General features: G+C 47.7%; 1 protein-coding gene across 3 annotated transcripts; it reads left to right on the top strand.

Annotated features, from left to right (window-relative positions):
- The first annotated feature begins 448 nt into the window (after positions 1 to 448).
- On the top strand, positions 449 to 14,550 carry LOC121432354 (cytochrome P450 4F5). 3 transcript variants are annotated; one of them, XM_041630219.1, is made up of 13 exons: positions 449 to 497; positions 892 to 1,090; positions 3,508 to 3,652; positions 5,940 to 5,993; positions 6,081 to 6,208; positions 7,336 to 7,457; positions 8,672 to 8,942; positions 9,238 to 9,304; positions 9,510 to 9,639; positions 12,695 to 12,828; positions 12,940 to 13,004; positions 13,160 to 13,242; positions 13,473 to 14,550. In XM_041630219.1, the coding sequence occupies exons 2-13, from the start codon at positions 893 to 895 to the stop codon at positions 13,648 to 13,650; spliced, it is 1,575 nt and encodes a 524-aa protein (XP_041486153.1). In that variant the 5' UTR covers positions 449 to 497; position 892; the 3' UTR covers positions 13,651 to 14,550. The 3 variants fall into 3 exon arrangements, with proteins under 3 accessions (XP_041486153.1, XP_041486152.1, XP_041486154.1); XM_041630218.1 differs by having other exon boundaries at positions 483 to 632; XM_041630220.1 differs by lacking the exon at positions 449 to 497 and adding an exon at positions 3,295 to 3,425 and having other exon boundaries at positions 999 to 1,090.
- The last annotated feature ends 2,833 nt before the right edge of the window (positions 14,551 to 17,383 follow it).

Below are 17,383 nucleotides of genomic sequence, written 5' to 3'. Positions count from 1 at the left end.
TAGTACGGAACACTGGGCTGCTGGAGGATAGGTCTTAACTCTGCCAGGCTGTGCACTCCAGAGCCAGTCCTGCAGTTCAGCAGCGAGAAGTTCTGCATGCTGCCGGTTGTGCAGAGAATCTGGGGAGATGCTCTGGAACTGTCCTATCTTGAGCCAGGTTTCTTGGCAGCTGTACTTCTGCCTTCGTGGGTTTAATCTGTAGACCAGTGGGCTTGGAAGGGCAGGGGTGGCTGTAAAGTTGATGACCCAGAGTCACCTTTGGCCTTGACTCAGAAGAGCTGCAGCCAAAAGGTCCCCTTGCGTGCAGTGCGTCTGAGTTCTGCTGCAGTCCACACTGACCTTGCCCAACTAGTTTTGGCTTGCTGCCCAGGCAGGAAGGAAGTGGTTGAGCTTGTGAGTGATTGGTTCAGCCCAGATGCAGCCCAGCCTCCTACACAGCTCCCTGCAGTTAGGAAGCAGAGGATAAATGCTTTTCACAGAAGGGGGAAAGTCTTGAGGTACAGGCTGCCCCTGAAATACGGTGCAATCCTGGGGTGTGAGGCAAGAGAGGGTCCTGCTGCTGGTCAGGAACGGCTTAACAGCATTGGGGTGTCTCCTTGGAGCCAGCTGGCATAATCGACCCTGGGTTCTGGGTAACTAACTGCCTGAGGCCAGTTCCACGTGCTTGAGGCCGAGCTATTTCAGACTCTGAACAGCTCTAGTCTGTGTGTCCCTTCCCATCCTGTTCCTTCTCTCGCGCACTTACTCTCTCTCCCTGGGAGGGCGTGGATCTCCCCTTCCTTCCTTGCTATGCTTCAAACGCACAGTCTGCGCTCTTGCTCAGTAATTCTGGAGTTCCCCAGTCTTTCTCCCGAGCCCCATAATCTCCCGCTGTGTTGATCTGCTTTGCAGGATGCTGGAGCTGAGTGTCTCTGGGCTGGACCCAACCTCCGTGTTGGCCTCTCCATGGCATCTTCTGTTGCTTGGAGTGGCTTCCTGGCTTGTGGCCAGAATTCTAGCCTGGACCTACTCATTCTGTGAGAACTGCTCCCGCCTCAGATGCTTCCTTGAGTCCCCTAGAAGGAATTGGTTTTTGGGTCACCTGGGCCTGGTGAGTATAGCAGCAGACAGGACTGGGGCTTTGGGTGGATATGCTCCCTAGGAGTCAGGAGAGGTCAGGAGTGGTCCGAGGCAGCCAGAAGCCAGGGAGGCAAAGTGAGCCCCCATCTACTCATCATACCAGCACATCCATTTGCCTTTCTGTCACACCTGTGCACCAGCTCCAGTCACATTCTCAACAGGACTGAGATTTCCTCTCAATCTTGGATACTCGTCACATTAAGCAGCTTCCATGGTGGGCAGCGCAGAGCAAGGACATTCCTGGTATATTCAGTTCTCATTGTTAGATTTGAGGCCTTTCTGCAGTATGTTCAAGGTCTTGCCCTGCCTGGCCTCTGTCTCTTGATTTCAGATCAGTGTTTATGACTCTCTGGGTTGCTGCTTGCCCTGTTGGAATCAGCCGTGATTTCTTACCTCCACCTATAGGGGCTCTTTGGGGGTAGAAGAGAGATTATAGTTTCTTTTCCCTCGCAACCCCTTGGCCACTCTCCTTTCTCATCTTGCCCACTGTCCTGAAGATGCATCAGCGATTATCTGAAGCACTTGGGGTCTGTGCATGCGAGGCAACTAATTTATTTCAGAACCACACCACAGCACGCCCAACTTTCCTTCCGACCTCATTCGTAATGGCTACACATCGGAGGGTGGGGAGTTCCTACTCAGCACCTCTGGGTCCCCTTGCTCCATGCTACACTGGCTCTCTATTGCAGAACCACAGATTGGATTTGGCTTTCACTCATACTATAGATATCCTGTCTACTGATGTTTGTTCAAGTACTACTGTCTCTCTTCAGAGCCCACTATCATTCAACATTCTCATTTACTCTCTCATTCAATGTCCCCTCAGCATCTCCATCCTTGTACATTCTAACTTACCAGCTTTCTGACAGTCCCCCTTCATCTCCACCTCATTCAGATTCCCATCAAGAGTCACAGTCTGAGGTTCTTGGCAATTCAATTTCCTTTCGATATTTGGAAAATTGTTGCTTTCAATGACTGCAAACTCCCATCTTCTATGCGTTATCCACAGTGATGCTGTCCAGTCAGATGATACGTCAGCTCATATCCGTGTACCTCCAATATGGCTCTTTCTGCACTAAACCTCCAGCCTGCTTACTCTGCCATCTTCTTATGGACAAAGAGTATTCTTCATTGGTTGTCCCTTTCTGGTCTGCCTCTCTTCTCTGTCACCCTTATGATCTCTAGATCCCTGGATCCTGGCTCGATCTCATTCATTTCCTCAATGCTCTCTGGTGTATTGGCTTCTCTATCTTTCCCAGATGTTCCTGTTTGGGTCCAGGCTGATGTCCTCACAGGTCTCCCCTGAGCTCCCCGAGACTCCTCTGTCTGCTGCTGGGTCCTCCTTCCCCTGATCTTGCCACATGATTCCCCTGCCACCCTCTCCCATCTTCCCTCTCCTATCTTACTTAAAGCTGCCTCCTTATCTCAGGGTCCAGCTCCTGAGCTGACCATCATTTTCCCCTTTAGATGACTTCCAAGTTCACATCTCTCCTGATCTGGGAACCAAGATTTGGGAACCTTCATGATCCTTTGCTGTAAATCTAGGGAGATGCCTGCCCAGAGGGTGTCAGTGGGCTCTGCTGCGATTAGGGACAAGTAAGGGAGGTGTGTGGCACGAAATTAACTGGAGGGGAGGGTAGAAGGGATGAGGGAGAGAAGAGAGAGGTGATTTAGCCATAGGGGAAAAATCCCATAAGAAAAAGGGAAATACACACACCCAGAGATGAGAGAGAGAGAAAGAGAGATGATTAGATGAAGGAAATGAAGAGAAAGACAAAGGAAACAGAATTATGGTAAAGAGATAAACACACACACATACACACACGTATGTATTTAGACCCACTTCTCTAGTCATTTTTCTATCATACCTCTCCATGTATCTATGTTATCTATCATGTATCTGTCTATGTATTTTCTGTATAACTATCATCAGTCAGTCTATCTATCTATCTATCTATCTATCTATCTATCTACCTATCTATCCCATTCAATCCCTCTATGAATCTATCTATCTATCTATCTATCTATCTATCTATCTCCTATCTATCTATCAATCATCTATCTATCTCCTCCAATCCCTCTATGAAATAGTTCATACCTCTGTCACTACTATTCAAAATCTGTGTATATGAATGTATCTGTCTGTCCACTGATCCATCAATTATCTATATCTAGGTCACAAATAAAGAGATGAGAGTGGCACATCAGAGAGGCGTGTAAACAGATGCAGGACACAGGAAGGGACACTCATAGTTGAACTCAGATTAACTCATCAAGAGACACAGATGAACGACCCACGTAGCAGGGTGAGAGGTGCTGCGTGGTGGGCAGAGGGTGGGAACATCTGAAACACTCTGCCTGGATTGCCTCAAAATTTTCCCTCCCCAGATTCAAAACAATGAGGAAGGCATGCAGTTGGTGACTGAAATGGGCCAGACCTTCCGAGATGTCCAGCTCTGTTGGCTGGGACCCGTCATCCCTGTGCTGAGACTTGTTGACCCTGCGTTTGTTGCCCCCCTGCTCCATGCCTCAGGTATCTCTTTTAGGATCCCAACACTTGGCCTTTTCTTTGTCTCTTGTCCAAGTCCTTCCTATCCTCAGATTGACCAGGCTGAGCAGCAGATGGGGCTGTTCCCAATGGTGGCCATTTCTCTGTAGCTGAGTGAACTTGGATAAGGTTTTGCTGCTGAGATCTGCTTGAGCTGTGAGAGAGGGAAGTTCAACCCTAAGTATGATCTAAGCCAGGAAAGTGAATGTATTGGCTGAGGATATACTCTTTTTGAGGCATTTATTTAGTTTATTTGAAGCACTGTATAGCCTTAGGTAGTCTGGAATTCACTTTGTAGATCAGGATGGCCCTGAACTCACAGAGATCCATCTGCTTCTGTCCCTTAGGTCCTGGTATTACAGGTGTACATGATTGTGCCAGGCCTTTGTTTTTATTTTATTTTATTTTTATTTATTTATTTATTTTTCTGTTTTTATTTTATATGTATGATTATTTGCCAGCATGGATGTGTGTGTACCATGCAGTACCCTCAGGGGCCATAAGAGGGTGTGAGATTATTTGTAAGCAGAGTTATAGGTGATCGTGAGCTGTCATGTGGATATTGAGAACTAAACCCAGGTCTTCTGCAGGAACAAGTACTCACAACCATTGAGCCATCTCTCCAGTGACTGAATCTTTAAATTGCTCATAATTTACCAAGCCTGTGTTCTGAGAAGATAGTAAGTGAGTCAACAGCCTTAAACATGACTGTCTTCTGTGTGTGCAGCAAAGGCAATCAGAACTTCCAGACCCCAGTCCCAACCTTCTGGTTCCATGATTAGTCTTGCCTCTGAGATCCAAAGTGTGTTGCTGGTTCGAACATTCCTAAAGACTCTGAGTTTGATGAGGCTCTGTGATGTGGGCCTCCCATTCTTCTGGGTATTTCCCATAGTTACCCCAGAACTTCAAACTATTAGCAATGTGTCTATGTGTTGCTTTTATTGGTTAATGAATAAAGAAACTGCCTTGGCCTGTGATAGGTCAGAACTTAGGTAGGCAGGGACAAGTGGACTGAATTCTGGAAGAAGGTAGGCTGAGAGAGAGATGCCATGGATCCGCTGCTGGAGACAGACATGCTGAAACTTTGCTGGCAGGCCACGACCCCATGTGATACACAGGTTAATAGAAATGGGTTAAATTAAGATGTAAGAGTTAGCCAATAAGACACTAGAGCTAATGGGCCAAGCAATGATTTAATTAATACAGTTTCTGTGTGATTATTTCAGCTCTGGGTGGCCAGGATGAACAAGTGGATCCTTGCAACATTACACTATTTACAATGTGTGCATGCAGATTCCTTGCACAATATGGAGTGCAAATGGTTCTGTATAGTACAGAACAACACAATGCCTTTTTACTTCTCTCATGTCCCCAATGACATAAACAGCATTCCTGTAAGATGGTGTCTCCTAGGTGAACAGCTGAGGTTGGGGGAGGCACGTGACATGACGTGAACTCCTCCCCACCTGCTGGTTCAATGAGTCTTGGCTGTCCCGGCCACCTTTGTAAAAGAGACCCCCAAACTGGAGATGGTTTGGGACAGAGATGGTATGCTGAGTACTGCAGGGGCTGTCCACTGGAGTCCCGATGGGTTAGCTGTGTCTGGTTGGTTGGTCCTGGGCTGCTTGATGACTGGAGAAGGCAGAGACAACTTCTTCCCAGTTGGCACTGAGAATAGAGGCACCCTTAATTTTGAAAGCTTAATGCTTAGTGTGGCATAGAGGAGAGAACTAGAGGGGTCTGGGACATATCTAGGACACATTTGGGACTCAAAAGAGACCATATTTCAGTGCCAATCTGAAGGGCACAATTAGGTCATGCCAGACTTTTATATACCCATGTTGTGTCATGTCAGGGAATATCATGTGTGTTGTGTCTATGACAGGTTGTGATGACATGTGCCCCTGTCATACATACCAGGATGTGTCAGGACATGTCAGAGAGCTGCTAATGAAAGTGTGTCCTAGGTCTTTGCAAAGGCCTGTAGAGTGCTGTGCTGAGCTCATATATGGAAGACAGAATGGACCATGTAGCAGCCATGTGAAGGCATGCTGGGGCCCTGCTGGGATGACCTTTGCTCTTTCTGCTGCTGCAGTCTGGTCTGGTCTTGTCTCACCTCCTTCCTCTTCCCTGCTTTCTTTGTCCCTGTTCCCTTCCCACCTTCCTGTGTTTGGAGGGGAAGTGGGGAGCCCTGGGGCTGGGAGTCCCCACCGTCTCCCAAAGTTCACCTTTCACCCTCTCTATGGCCCCTGATTGTCTTCCTTCATGGCAGCTATGGTGGCCCCCAAGGACATGACTTTCTTACGTTTCCTGAAGCCCTGGCTGGGTGAGTACCTCAAGGTGAGGATCAGGGGACACCTTGGGGATCAGAGGAAGCTTCCACCTTTGCCCACTGCCCTGGCTTCCCTTCCAGGGGATGGGCTCTTCCTGAGTTCAGGTGACAAGTGGAGCCGCCATCGCCGCCTGCTGACGCCCGCCTTCCACTTTGACATCCTGAAGCCCTATGTGAAGAATTTTAATAAGAGCGTGAACATCATGCACGTGAGTTCCTCAAACCCAGGGTCCCACAAAGAACACTGCAGAACAGGGAGTGACTTCCGCCAGATGTAGTCTGAAGGTGTGTTTCTGCTGCATGGACTTGGGGATATCAGTTTTCCTCACCAAACCTCAGTTTCCCCATCTTTAAAATGAGGAAAATAATCTGAACTTAAAAGGTGATCAGAAGGACTCAATGGAGTCATACTCTTTCCATATAGATGGGGCACCTAGCAGAGTAGTATCTACTCTCCTTTGCAGAAGCCCTGGAGAGTCAGCCATCTGGTTAGCACTGACTATCAATGTAACTCTTTCTCTGTAGAATACTAGCTTAGACTGTGTTGCCCCTAAGATGGCCATGGTGAGGCACTTCTCAGTCCCAGCCTGGGGAGACTGAGGAAGAAAGACTGAATTTCAGGCCAGTCCAGACTACATTAACAACAAGACCTTGTCTCAAAAAACTTAGGTCCTTCTGGGAGATGTTGGTTGGGCAGGGGTCAAGATTATGGTCAAAACTCATTTAAAAATGGTATTGGGTAGAGCTGAGTTCACTCTGGGTTTTCAAGCATGTAAAATGCTGGTTCAAAAAGGGTGAAAGCCAAAACTTTATATGGACACATTGCAAATTCTGAGAATGGAGGACTTAGAGAAAACTGGGGCCATTTCTGTAGCCAGCTATAATACTATTGAGGATGGTAACCACTGTTGACACTTATCGAACACCTTCTGCATATAGAATATTACATCAGGTCTACCGTTTATGTTGAATGATGTAATTTCCATATTGCTGTGAGGCAGAGGTGCATATGACTGTTATATTATGGATGATGAAACCAAAGGTAGGAGAGGTCAGTGTTCTCCAAGTTTACAAAAAGTAAGCGAGTGTGAATGGCAGAGTGAGCACTTCTGTAGTTTACTGGGTAATCGATCCTGAGCTTAACTGTGGCTGAAGACTTGACAAACAGGACCTAGGAGAAGGCAGCAAGCAGACCAAGAGCACACAGAAGGTGAACCAAGGGCTTTGCCTGTACTGTTTTTTGCTCCCACCAGAGTCGTTCTTCTCTGGGGTCAGGGTTGGGAAGGGACTCAAGGATCAAAGGCTTAACCCCATGTCTGTTCCCTCCTCTGGTTAGGCCAAGTGGAAGCGCCTAGCCTTGGAGGGCAGTGCACGACTGGAAATGTTTGAACACATCAGCCTCATGACGTTGGACAGTCTGCAGAAATGCCTCTTTGGCTTTGACAGCAACTGTCAAGAGTGAGTCCCTGTCTCAGCCTTGGAATGTGGGGCAGGTACTGAGGAAGTGGTTTGGAGATGGAGGGCTGCCTATAGAGAGTAGAAGAGACTCCTCAGGAGTTGGGTCAAAAGTGGGACAGGAAAAAAGAGGATGAGTTGTTCTTCTAGGGAGGTGTGCATAAAGGCAAGGAGGGGTAGGAGGTAGTGGGTGAAAGAGGCAGTTCAGAAGGAGGCATCTTCGGCAGGACACTGAAGGGCGTGTTACAGTTTCATAGTAAAATATCACAAATGAAACAAGCTAAGAGGGAAAGATGTAGTTTATTCTGTGGTTTTAGTCCATCGTGGTGGGGATTGGTACGTTCCCACCATCATGGCAGAGAAGTGCAGAGAGAGCATGTCTGTGCCAGCAAGCTTCTTCCTTCTTCCCTTCTCATCCATGTGACTCCATTTAGTGGGAAGAAGCTGTCCATGTTCAGTGTGGGCTTTAAACACTCATTTAATTTGATCTGGAGACTAAACACCATCTCTGACATACACAGGAATATGCTTTATTAATCTTTGGTGTAGCTCAGTGTAATGTAGATTCTCAAAGTTAAACACTGCAGAACATTAGACAGTACCACGTTTTTTTCTCCTTCCCTTCCCTCCCTCTCTCTCTCTTTTTTTTTTCTTGAGTTCATCTCAATCTGTGCTTAGTCTGGCCTGGAGCTCACTATGTAGATGATATTGGACTTGTGCTTCTGATCCTCCTGCATCCACCTCCTATGTGTTGGGATCACAGCCAGGAGTCACCATTTCTAGCTAGGAGCCAGATCTTAAAGGCGTTACATAGCCAGAAGGGTGTGAACTCCATCCTGAGTTTCCCAGGTCATAAGAGAAAGTGTATGTACAGAGGGGAGTCCTAGTTACAGAGAGCTTGGACAATTTAATCAGCAAAGGAGCTTCATGGAGATATAGGATGCAAGGAACCAGGAGAGGAGGGTCTGAGCCTGAGCAGAGTCACAAGAAACCAAGGGAGAAGAGCAGGAGCAGATGCTGAGTGAATTAGAAGAGGAAATGATGTCCATTTATGCCCTGGAAACCTGGATCAGGGAGCTACTTGTGGGGAACAGGAAACAGAATTTGGGCTTTGTGGATGTCCTTTTCAGGATGGATCCTGGACCTGGGACTCTGGCTGGAGCTTCTCTGGGGTTTTTGTGTGTGCTAACTTGCTTCCTCTCTGGCCTCAACTGCAGGTCTCCCAGTGAATACATTGCTGCCATTTTGGAGCTCAGTTCCCTCATGGTAAAAAGGTCCCAGCAGCTCTTTCTGTATGTGGACTTCCTGTACTACCGCACTGCTGATGGGCGGCGCTTCCTCGAGGCCTGTGACCTGGTACACAACTTCACAGACGCTGTCATCAGGGAGAGACGCCGCACTCTCTCCAGCCAAAGTGTTGACGAGTTCCTGAAATCCAGGACTAAATCTAAGTCTTTGGACTTCATTGATGTGCTCTTGCTGGCCAAGGTGGGTTTATGTGGGATCTGTAGCCATGTGGGCTTATATGGGATCTGTGTTATAGGAATGTTAATGTTCTGTGTATAAATTGAAGATGCTGGACTTGATCAGCACAGTACTGGGGAGTTACAAATGGTGCTTAGGAAAATTAGGCACATGATGGATATATTTTAGAGGTACCTTTTTTGATGGGGACAGAATACCAAGGAAGAAATGGAGGCATCCTGTGTGCACAGTGGGTATCAGAACCTGTCTCTTATCACCTCAGATATGGTATAAATCGAGGGTCTTGCTTTGGCATTAGGACGAACATGGAAAGGAGCTGTCTGATGAGGACATCCGGGCAGAGGCTGACACCTTCATGTTTGGAGGTGAGGGTCCCTGGTCCCTGTGTGAGACTCCAGAGAAGGTAGAGGTCTGTCAATCCCATGTAGGTATTGTGGGGAATCTGAAATCCTTCCATTCTGTCCATCCATACCTTCCCCATCATACTCTGGGGACCTCATTCTGGGTACTTTACTCCATCGTGCTGAAAAATGCCAGAGACCCAAGCTTGCCTGTCTGTCTACCCTCCAGGTCATGACACCACAGCTAGTGGGCTCTCCTGGATCCTGTATAACCTGGCAAGGCACCCAGAATACCAGGAGCGCTGCCGGCAGGAGGTACAGGAGCTGTTGAGGGACCGAGAACCCGAGGAGATTGAGTGGTGAGCTCCGGTCCATGTTGTCTCTGGAGCTGTTACTATAACGTGGTGCTACTTCTGAGATTTTGATATAAGGTCTGTTTATGCAGTCAAGGCTGACTCACAGTATCCTAACGCCTTTGTATTAGGGATGGCATGCCGAGTTTGGGTGTCTCTTCATTTATTTGATTGCATTGCACATAGCATAGTAGGGTTCATTATGGCTGCTTTCAAACCCAGTTTGTTTTTCTTGAGTCTCTTCCTCCCATCTCGTGAATTTCCATTGGCTGTTGTACCATTCTTCTGTTTGTAGTTCAGGGACACCTCTTTTTTCTTTTTAATTTTTTCTTTATTTTAATTCTAATCACAGCTCTTCCTCTCACCTCCTTTTCCTCCCTTCCAGCCCACCTTCCATCTACTCCTCCCAATGGGTAAGGGCTCCGATGGGGAGTCAACAAAGTCTGGCACATTAAGTTGGGGCAGGACCAAGCCCCTACACTGCATTAAGGCTGAGCATGACCTCCCACCATTGGGAATGGGCTCTAATGAGCTAACTCATGGACCAGGGATAAATCCTGGTCCTAATGCCAGGGGACCCTCAGATAGTCCAAGCTTCACCACTGTCTCCCACATAGTGGAGGGGCTAGTTTCATCCCATGGAGGCTCCACAGCTGTCGGTCTAGAGTTCATAAGTTTCCATGAGCTTGGTTCTGCTGTCTCTGTAGATTTTTCCATCTTGGCCTTGACCTCCCTTGTTCATATATTCCCTCCTCCCTCTCTTAGATTGGATTTCCAGAGCTTTGCCTTGTGTTTGGTTGTGGATCTCAGCATCTGGTTCCATCAGTTACTGGATGAAGGCTCTATGATGATAGTTGGGGTATTTACCAATGTGATTACGGGGGAAGGCCAGCTTGGGCACCCTTTCCACTATTGCTAGTAGTCTTAGCTGAGGTCATCCTTGTGGATTCTTTGAAGTTTCCCTAGCAGCAGGTTTCTCCCTCACCCCAAAGTGCTTCTCTCTATCAAGATCTCTCTTTTATTCCTCTCCCACTCCATCCTTCTCCCTCCTCTCCCCTTTACCTCCCTTGCTCCCTTCCCTACAGCAATCAGTGGAACACTTCTTTTTCAATCCTTGTGAAATTCTATCCTATATCTTGGTCTACTTTTCAGTAACATTTTGTTCATTAAAAATACCAAGAGGGAAAAAAAAGGATTTTCAATATTCTCACCATGAAGAGATGACAAGTCTTTGGTACAATAGACGTGATCCCTAACTTATAGTTTTAGTATTCCTGATGTATTTGAGAGGGGCTGGATTTGGAGGGGATAAGAATTTTTTTAGATAGGGTTACACTGTGTTGCCTTGGCTGGCCTGGAACTCGCTGTGTGAATCAGGCTGGTCTCAAACTCATAAATATTTGCCTGCCTGTCTTCCAAGTGCTAGATTTAAAGGTATGGGCAACCATGGTGTGCAAGCATTGAATGCATCTATCTATCTGTCTGTCTGTCTGTCTGTCTGTCTATTTATTTATTGAGACTCTGCTTGCTGAAGTAATGCTTACTCTGTAGCTGAGGCTGACTTTGACCTCTGGTCCTCCTGCCTTCTCTACTCCAATCCTGGGATTCTTCGGCTGGCTGCATTTAATTTTTTAGTTTGCTTAATGCCAGTTTTCTTAACATCTTCCTCCAAACTGTCTGCCCATTTCCCAGGAGTGTGTGGACTGTCTTGTGCCCACCTCTCCTCTATAGTCCACAGGTCTCCTTAGTAACTTTAGTTTTTAAAAACTTATTTTCATTTTTATCACTACAGTTTTGTAATAGGTTTTAGTGACTGGTAGGTTGGCTCCATCTTTAATTTTTAAGTTGGCTTGCCTCTGCATGAAGTTTAGCTCTTCCGACTGGAATAACGTTGTTGAGAACGGATGCAGTTAGTGGTGGACACTTGTCTGTCATGCAAGGCTCTGTGAAATTCAGCCCTGGGAAAGAATTTTTAGGTTCTAAAATACAAATTTATCTTCTCTCTCTCTCTCTCTCCCCCCCCCCCCCCCCCCCGCCATGCTCATTCAAGCAACTTTAACTTCATCAGGTCCCAAACAGATAAGACATAGGAGGGCAAAGGGAGGACAGAGGGACAGGGAGGAGACAAGAGAGCCCTTCCAGGGTAATATGTATTACATACATGTCTAAAAATGCAAATATGCATTTTAAAAAGACAAAAACAGCTAAAGGGTTAATGGATAGTACTGAAAATTAATATAGAAAGGACTAGCTGGGTGATGTTGGTGGCACATGACTTTAATCCCAGCATGTGAGAGGCAGGGGCAGGCAGATCTCTGAGCTCAACACTAGTCTGGTCTATAAGCAAATTCCAAGACAGTCAGGGCTACACCTAGAAGTCATGTCTTAAAAAACAGAGAGAGAGAGAGAGAGAGAGAGAGAGAGAGAGAGAGAGAGAGAGAACCTGATACCTTTATAGTAAAGGGTCCTTTTTCCCATCACCACTTTCCCAGGGAATACATATTTTCATTTAAATAACTTTATGGCCTTTAAGGATCTGTATTTCTGCTCTTGTTATTTCGTTATATAAGTCATTTCTGATGCAAGGTCTCCTATAGCCCAGGTTGTCCATTTACTTATTTATTCCTGATCTTCCACCCTTCACTTTCGTGAGGATCACCACATTCAGGTCATCGTATAAAAATTTGAAAGCTTTTGCATTGCAAGTTTATCAAATGGTTTAAGGATCAATTTGGAAGTTTATGCTTTAATTAGAAATATTTCAGGGTTTTTTTTTCTGATGTTTTTTGTGATGGGGGAGGGGTTAATCTTTGATACAGATCTCAGTTAACACCTGTGTGACCTCCTAACTTGGGAAGTGGAATGGGAGCTATCAGGAGTTCATAGTTGTTTAATAGCTAGAGACAAACAAAGGGACCGGCAGACTTACTGACTTCATCTGGAATATAATTTATTACAGAACTAAGGTTGCCAGGGAAGTGGTAAGAATCCAACTGCGTGTCAGTGAGGCTGAGCAGGGCTTTGTTTTTGCTCCTGAATAATTGTGTGTTGGCTTCCTCAGGGACGACCTGGCCCAGCTGCCGTTCCTGACCATGTGCATCAAGGAGAGTCTGCGGCTGCATCCTCCGGTCATAGACCTTCTGCGCAGCTGCGCCCAGGATATTGCGCTACCTGATGGCAGGGTCATCCCCAAAGGTGCCTCAGGGACATGGCTGAGGGGAGGTGCAGAGGGGAGGCCCCTGAGTATGATGATGGTCCCTAGGGGCAGCTCAGACCTGATACTGACTGTATGTTCCTGCCCAACAGGGAACATTTGTGTCGTCAGCATTTTTGGTATTCATCACAATCCTTCAGTGTGGCCAGACCCTGAGGTGGGGGATCCTTCAGGCATCTCTGGGACTTGGGGAAGGGTTCGGCCTTATCCTGGAAACAAGCTGTCACTCCTCTTTCCATGTCTGCCTTTTCTGGGGTTGGCTGGCTGTGTTCAGAGACCCAACCTAGAAAACTAATCTTGCCTCTACCCCAGACCTACGACCCCTTCCGCTTTGACCCAGAAAACCCTCAGAAGAGATCACCTCTGGCTTTTATTCCCTTCTCCGCGGGGCCCAGGTGAGGCTGGATGGGCCAGAGTCTGGGACTGTCAGTGGGAATAGGAGTTGGGGTGGCTGGGTTCTGGGTCTTCTTCCCAGCTTCTGCTTAGGGCGTGCGGGTAAGTCTGCAGAGCCTGGGGATGGAAGGCGAAGGGCTGACCATGCACCGCCCGGACCGGGTCAGGTTGGGTCTGATGGTGCCTGGTTGGGTCCCGGTGCATCCGAGTCTCCCACCCCGCCCTCCCGCAGGAACTGCATAGGACAGACTTTCGCCATGAGCGAGATGAAGGTGGCGGTGGCGCTGACACTGCTGCGCTTCCGCCTCCTGCCCGACGACAAGGCGCCGCGCCGGAAGCCGGAGCTGATCCTGCGCGCGGAGGGCGGGCTGTGGCTGCGGGTGGAGCCACTGAAGTCGGGTGCACAGTGACCTCCCCCTTCTGACCTGGGACCTCCTCACCCCACCCACTTCCTGAACTCGGTGGATCCCAGAATAAACCGAGCACGGTTAATGACCAGCGGGGGCGCTGGAGAGCAACAGAACCAGCTGTGCTCTGGGAGGGAAGAGGCTGGGAAGCTGTGTTTGAGCCAAAGAACCTTACTGTTGGCTGATTAGCCATGCAAGGCTTCCATGCCGATGGCAGTTCTTTTCCAGCTCAAGCTTGAACTTCATCCTGCAAGAGCCACTGTAGCTTTCTGAGCTTAGTAGGAGAGGGAGTGGGGTTTCAGGCCCGCTGGAGCCTCGTAGGCACTGAAGCAAAGCCTTAATTGCACTGTTTCCGTTTCCTTCTACCTCCTCTTCATCTTCTGCGTCATCATATTTGAAGCGATCATCTAGTTTTTGTCTTCTTAGTGTTGCACTTACTGGAATGGGCTGCTGCATTACACCTACAGGGATATTTGTAAAGTCTGAGTAAAATGGTTTCTCAGAAAAGGGACATCTTGGCACCCTTGAGAAGTGTGTTAAATGACATTCAAGGTTTGTAATAACTAATATCATTAAAGCAGCTTAAAATGTATGAAAGTACACTTATAGGATCCTTCATTTCCCTTTTGTTCTGGGCGATGTTCACCGAGTATCCCACTGGCTTCACAAGATTCTTATAATTTTCCTTTCTTATAGCAGTTTTGGACTCTGATTCCTACCTCCCCCCTCATCACGAGACCATTGAAACTGCCAGGTGGGCATGGTGACACGTACCCGAAATCCCAGGACTTGGGAGGGTGAGGGGATAATGAGTTGGAGACTATCTTGGACTATATAGAAAGTTTGAGACCAGTCTGGGAGACATAATGAAACTATGTCTCCAAAAACAAAAATTAAACCAGCTAAAATTCCTGACTTGAGAAATAGATTCGGGGGTTTGGGGCTCAGCAGGGGAGGGGAGGTTGGGCTGGGGTCACTGAAGCCAGGAGGCAGATGTGGGATCTGGGTCCAGTGCAGGTATAGAGGAAGGCGCTATGACTGGAGTTGGACCAAGCCCTGAAAGGGTGCAGACAGGTTGCTGGATTGCTGGCCAGGAGGTTGTTACACATTCAGATGACAATCTGGCCATCACTGGCCTCATGCTGGCCCTCTCTGCAAGGACAACCTGCCCATCTGCCCCATCGCTCCCAGCCAGGCAGACAATGAGTGCTTCACCACCTGCTGTCTGGCAGCCTTGGTGCCTGGTTCTCAGGTCTCCATCCTTGACCTGTGAAGCAAGGCTTTCAGGTCTACTCCCCCGAGGTAATTCCAGACAGAACACTCAGCTTTGTGAGACTTTCATATGGACACCTTGCCCTCCCCGAGTACCTCACCACACACCTTGGTCCTGGTGCTGGGATGGGGTAGGGTGGGGGCTATGCATCAGTTCTGACCACTTCAATGCCAAGTCAGACCCAAAGCTGCCCAGCAGTCAGACTGCGACACCTGGCAGTACTATGACGTCCAACCTGAGAGTGAGCCTTCCAGTCTGGATTCGGGTATCAGTGGCTCAGCGACTGTCCCTGTAGCTTATCTGATGCCAACAATGAACCTGTGTCTAGATGATGCCAGCAAGAGGAAAAAGTGGGCCTGATGTGTGTGTGTTCGTGTTCCCTAGCCTGCCACCCACCCTCAAGAACCCACAGATGTCACCTGTGTCTAGAGAAGCAGGCTAAGCAGTGGCTGAATGCCTTTGCTGGCCTGTGGGCTAGGACCCACAGCATGGCCGCTTGTGGTCAGACTTCTGGGAGTGGCTTCAGCTTTGCATACATGAGCTGTGGAAATGAGCATTGGTTTCTGCTCTCAAACACGTGGCTGGTGGGCCGGGGAGGCTCATCTCTGTCCCAGGACATCCCTTCTGCTGATGGCATGGCCAGTCTGACTGCTTTAAAAGATGTATGTATGGACCTGAGTTTACTTTTTACTTTTGGCTGACAAATCCAAGCTCCTTGAAGGACCAAGAGTGTTCAAGATCTTCTTGGTTTTTCTTGTTTTAACAAAAAGTTATTTTTTCAGGCTACATGCTACAGTGGATTGTATAAGCCAACATTTTACCCCTTTCTTAACCTGAGAGGTGACAAGGGAGGTTCTTAGTTTCATTTCTTCTTCTTCTTCTTCTTCTTCTTCTTCTTCTTCTTCTTCTTCTTTTTTAAAAATCAGCCATTAGTGTGTTTTTTTTTCTCTTTAGTAAATTAAAAAAAAATCCTATGCTCTTGACCAAATGCATTTTCAACACTTATCCATTTCCCGGTGGGTCATTCCTGAAGGGTCATGGTTGCTGTTCTTCAGGAATCAGGATCCCTGGTGGCATTGTTCCCTACATGTGGCCAACCCAGTTCAGTACCACGTTTGCAAGGCCAGCTGCAAGGTGTGCATGGTGAACATTGGTGGGCTTTGTGCTGTTTGCTCACCCATTATCCTGAGAGTCCGGCAGACCTCTCTGAGTCAGAAGATGGTGACTCTGGCATGTCCTGTTGTGGGTGGTGGTGCAGGGGAAGGCCAAGCAGTAGCATTAGCCATCTGGGATCAGCCCCTACAAAGGCTGGGCCTGGGACCCTTTTATAAATTTAACTACCACTTCTGTCGTGATTTCTGTCTCTGGGAATGGAGGTCCCACAGTGCCTGAATAAAGCTTACGTGGTGGGGTGCAGCATTGCATTTCCAGTCCCTTCCCTCACCCTCACTGCCTTTGGTTTAGTTGCTACTCCCTGCCCCATCCCCCCCCCCCGTTCTGATTTACGCAGCCCTGGTTTGTGTTGCCCATGCCTTCTGCCAGCAGGCTACTTATACTCATTGGTGTGGGAGGTCCTTCTGTCTGTGTTGGTTTTCTTGGTTAATGAATAAAGAAACTGCCTTGGCCTGTGATAGGGTAGAACTTACGTAGGTGGGGAAGATGGAACTGAATGCTGGGAGAAAGATGGGCAGAGTCAGAGAAGCCATGGGGCCACTACCAGAGATGAATGCCGGAACTTTAGCCGGTAAGCCACTGGCACATGGAGGCGATACACAGATTAATGGAAATGAGTTAAGATGTAAGAGTTAGCCAATAAGAAGTTAAAGCTAATGGGCCAAGCAGTGTTTTAATTAATACAATTTCTGTGTGATTATTTCAGTTCTGGGTGGTCTGGATGAACAAGCAGCTCCCTGCAACAACTCATTGCAACTAAAGGGCTGTGGCAGGTGGGATAAGGATGGGCCAGTGGAGGGCGTGGGAGACTGTGTCTGCCACTCTAGCACTCACAGAGCAAAGCTTCGGGTTCCATAATGCTCCCCCACTTTATTCCTTCTCCAGTCTCAGTTCTCGCCAGATGCCACTAGGGCTGGAATGAAAAAGGAGAATGCTTGGGCCCCTGATGGAACCATTATTGGCCGTGGACAGTGAATGAGGCCATAGAAATTGTGCCCCACATCTTACTTCCCAGGGGTGGTTTGGTGTCCAGGGATTCTTTAGAATAGCAGAATAAAACCTTGTCATAGTTGAGACAAAAGAAACAACCAAACAAGTCAGTCTCTGAAGCAGAACGTGTAAAAGCAGAGGTGGGGGACAAGCACAAGTCAAATAGTCCCAAGCTAACTCCAAAAGAGTAGTCCAAGATTATGCTTTATTGTAAGGGAAAAATTCACAGAACAGGCTTACGCAATTAATTTTACTTCCTGCTGTGCAAACCAATAATCAAAGCAAGAAAGAAAAGAGAGA

This window comes from Microtus oregoni, unplaced genomic scaffold, assembly GCF_018167655.1.
Source record: "Microtus oregoni isolate MIOR12 unplaced genomic scaffold, Mior012 000034F_ref0000314, whole genome shotgun sequence".
Classification (NCBI taxonomy): Eukaryota; Metazoa; Chordata; class Mammalia; order Rodentia; family Cricetidae; genus Microtus; species Microtus oregoni.
The sequence above is the reverse complement of the archived record's forward strand: the minus strand, read 5'-3'. Positions and strand labels throughout refer to the sequence as shown.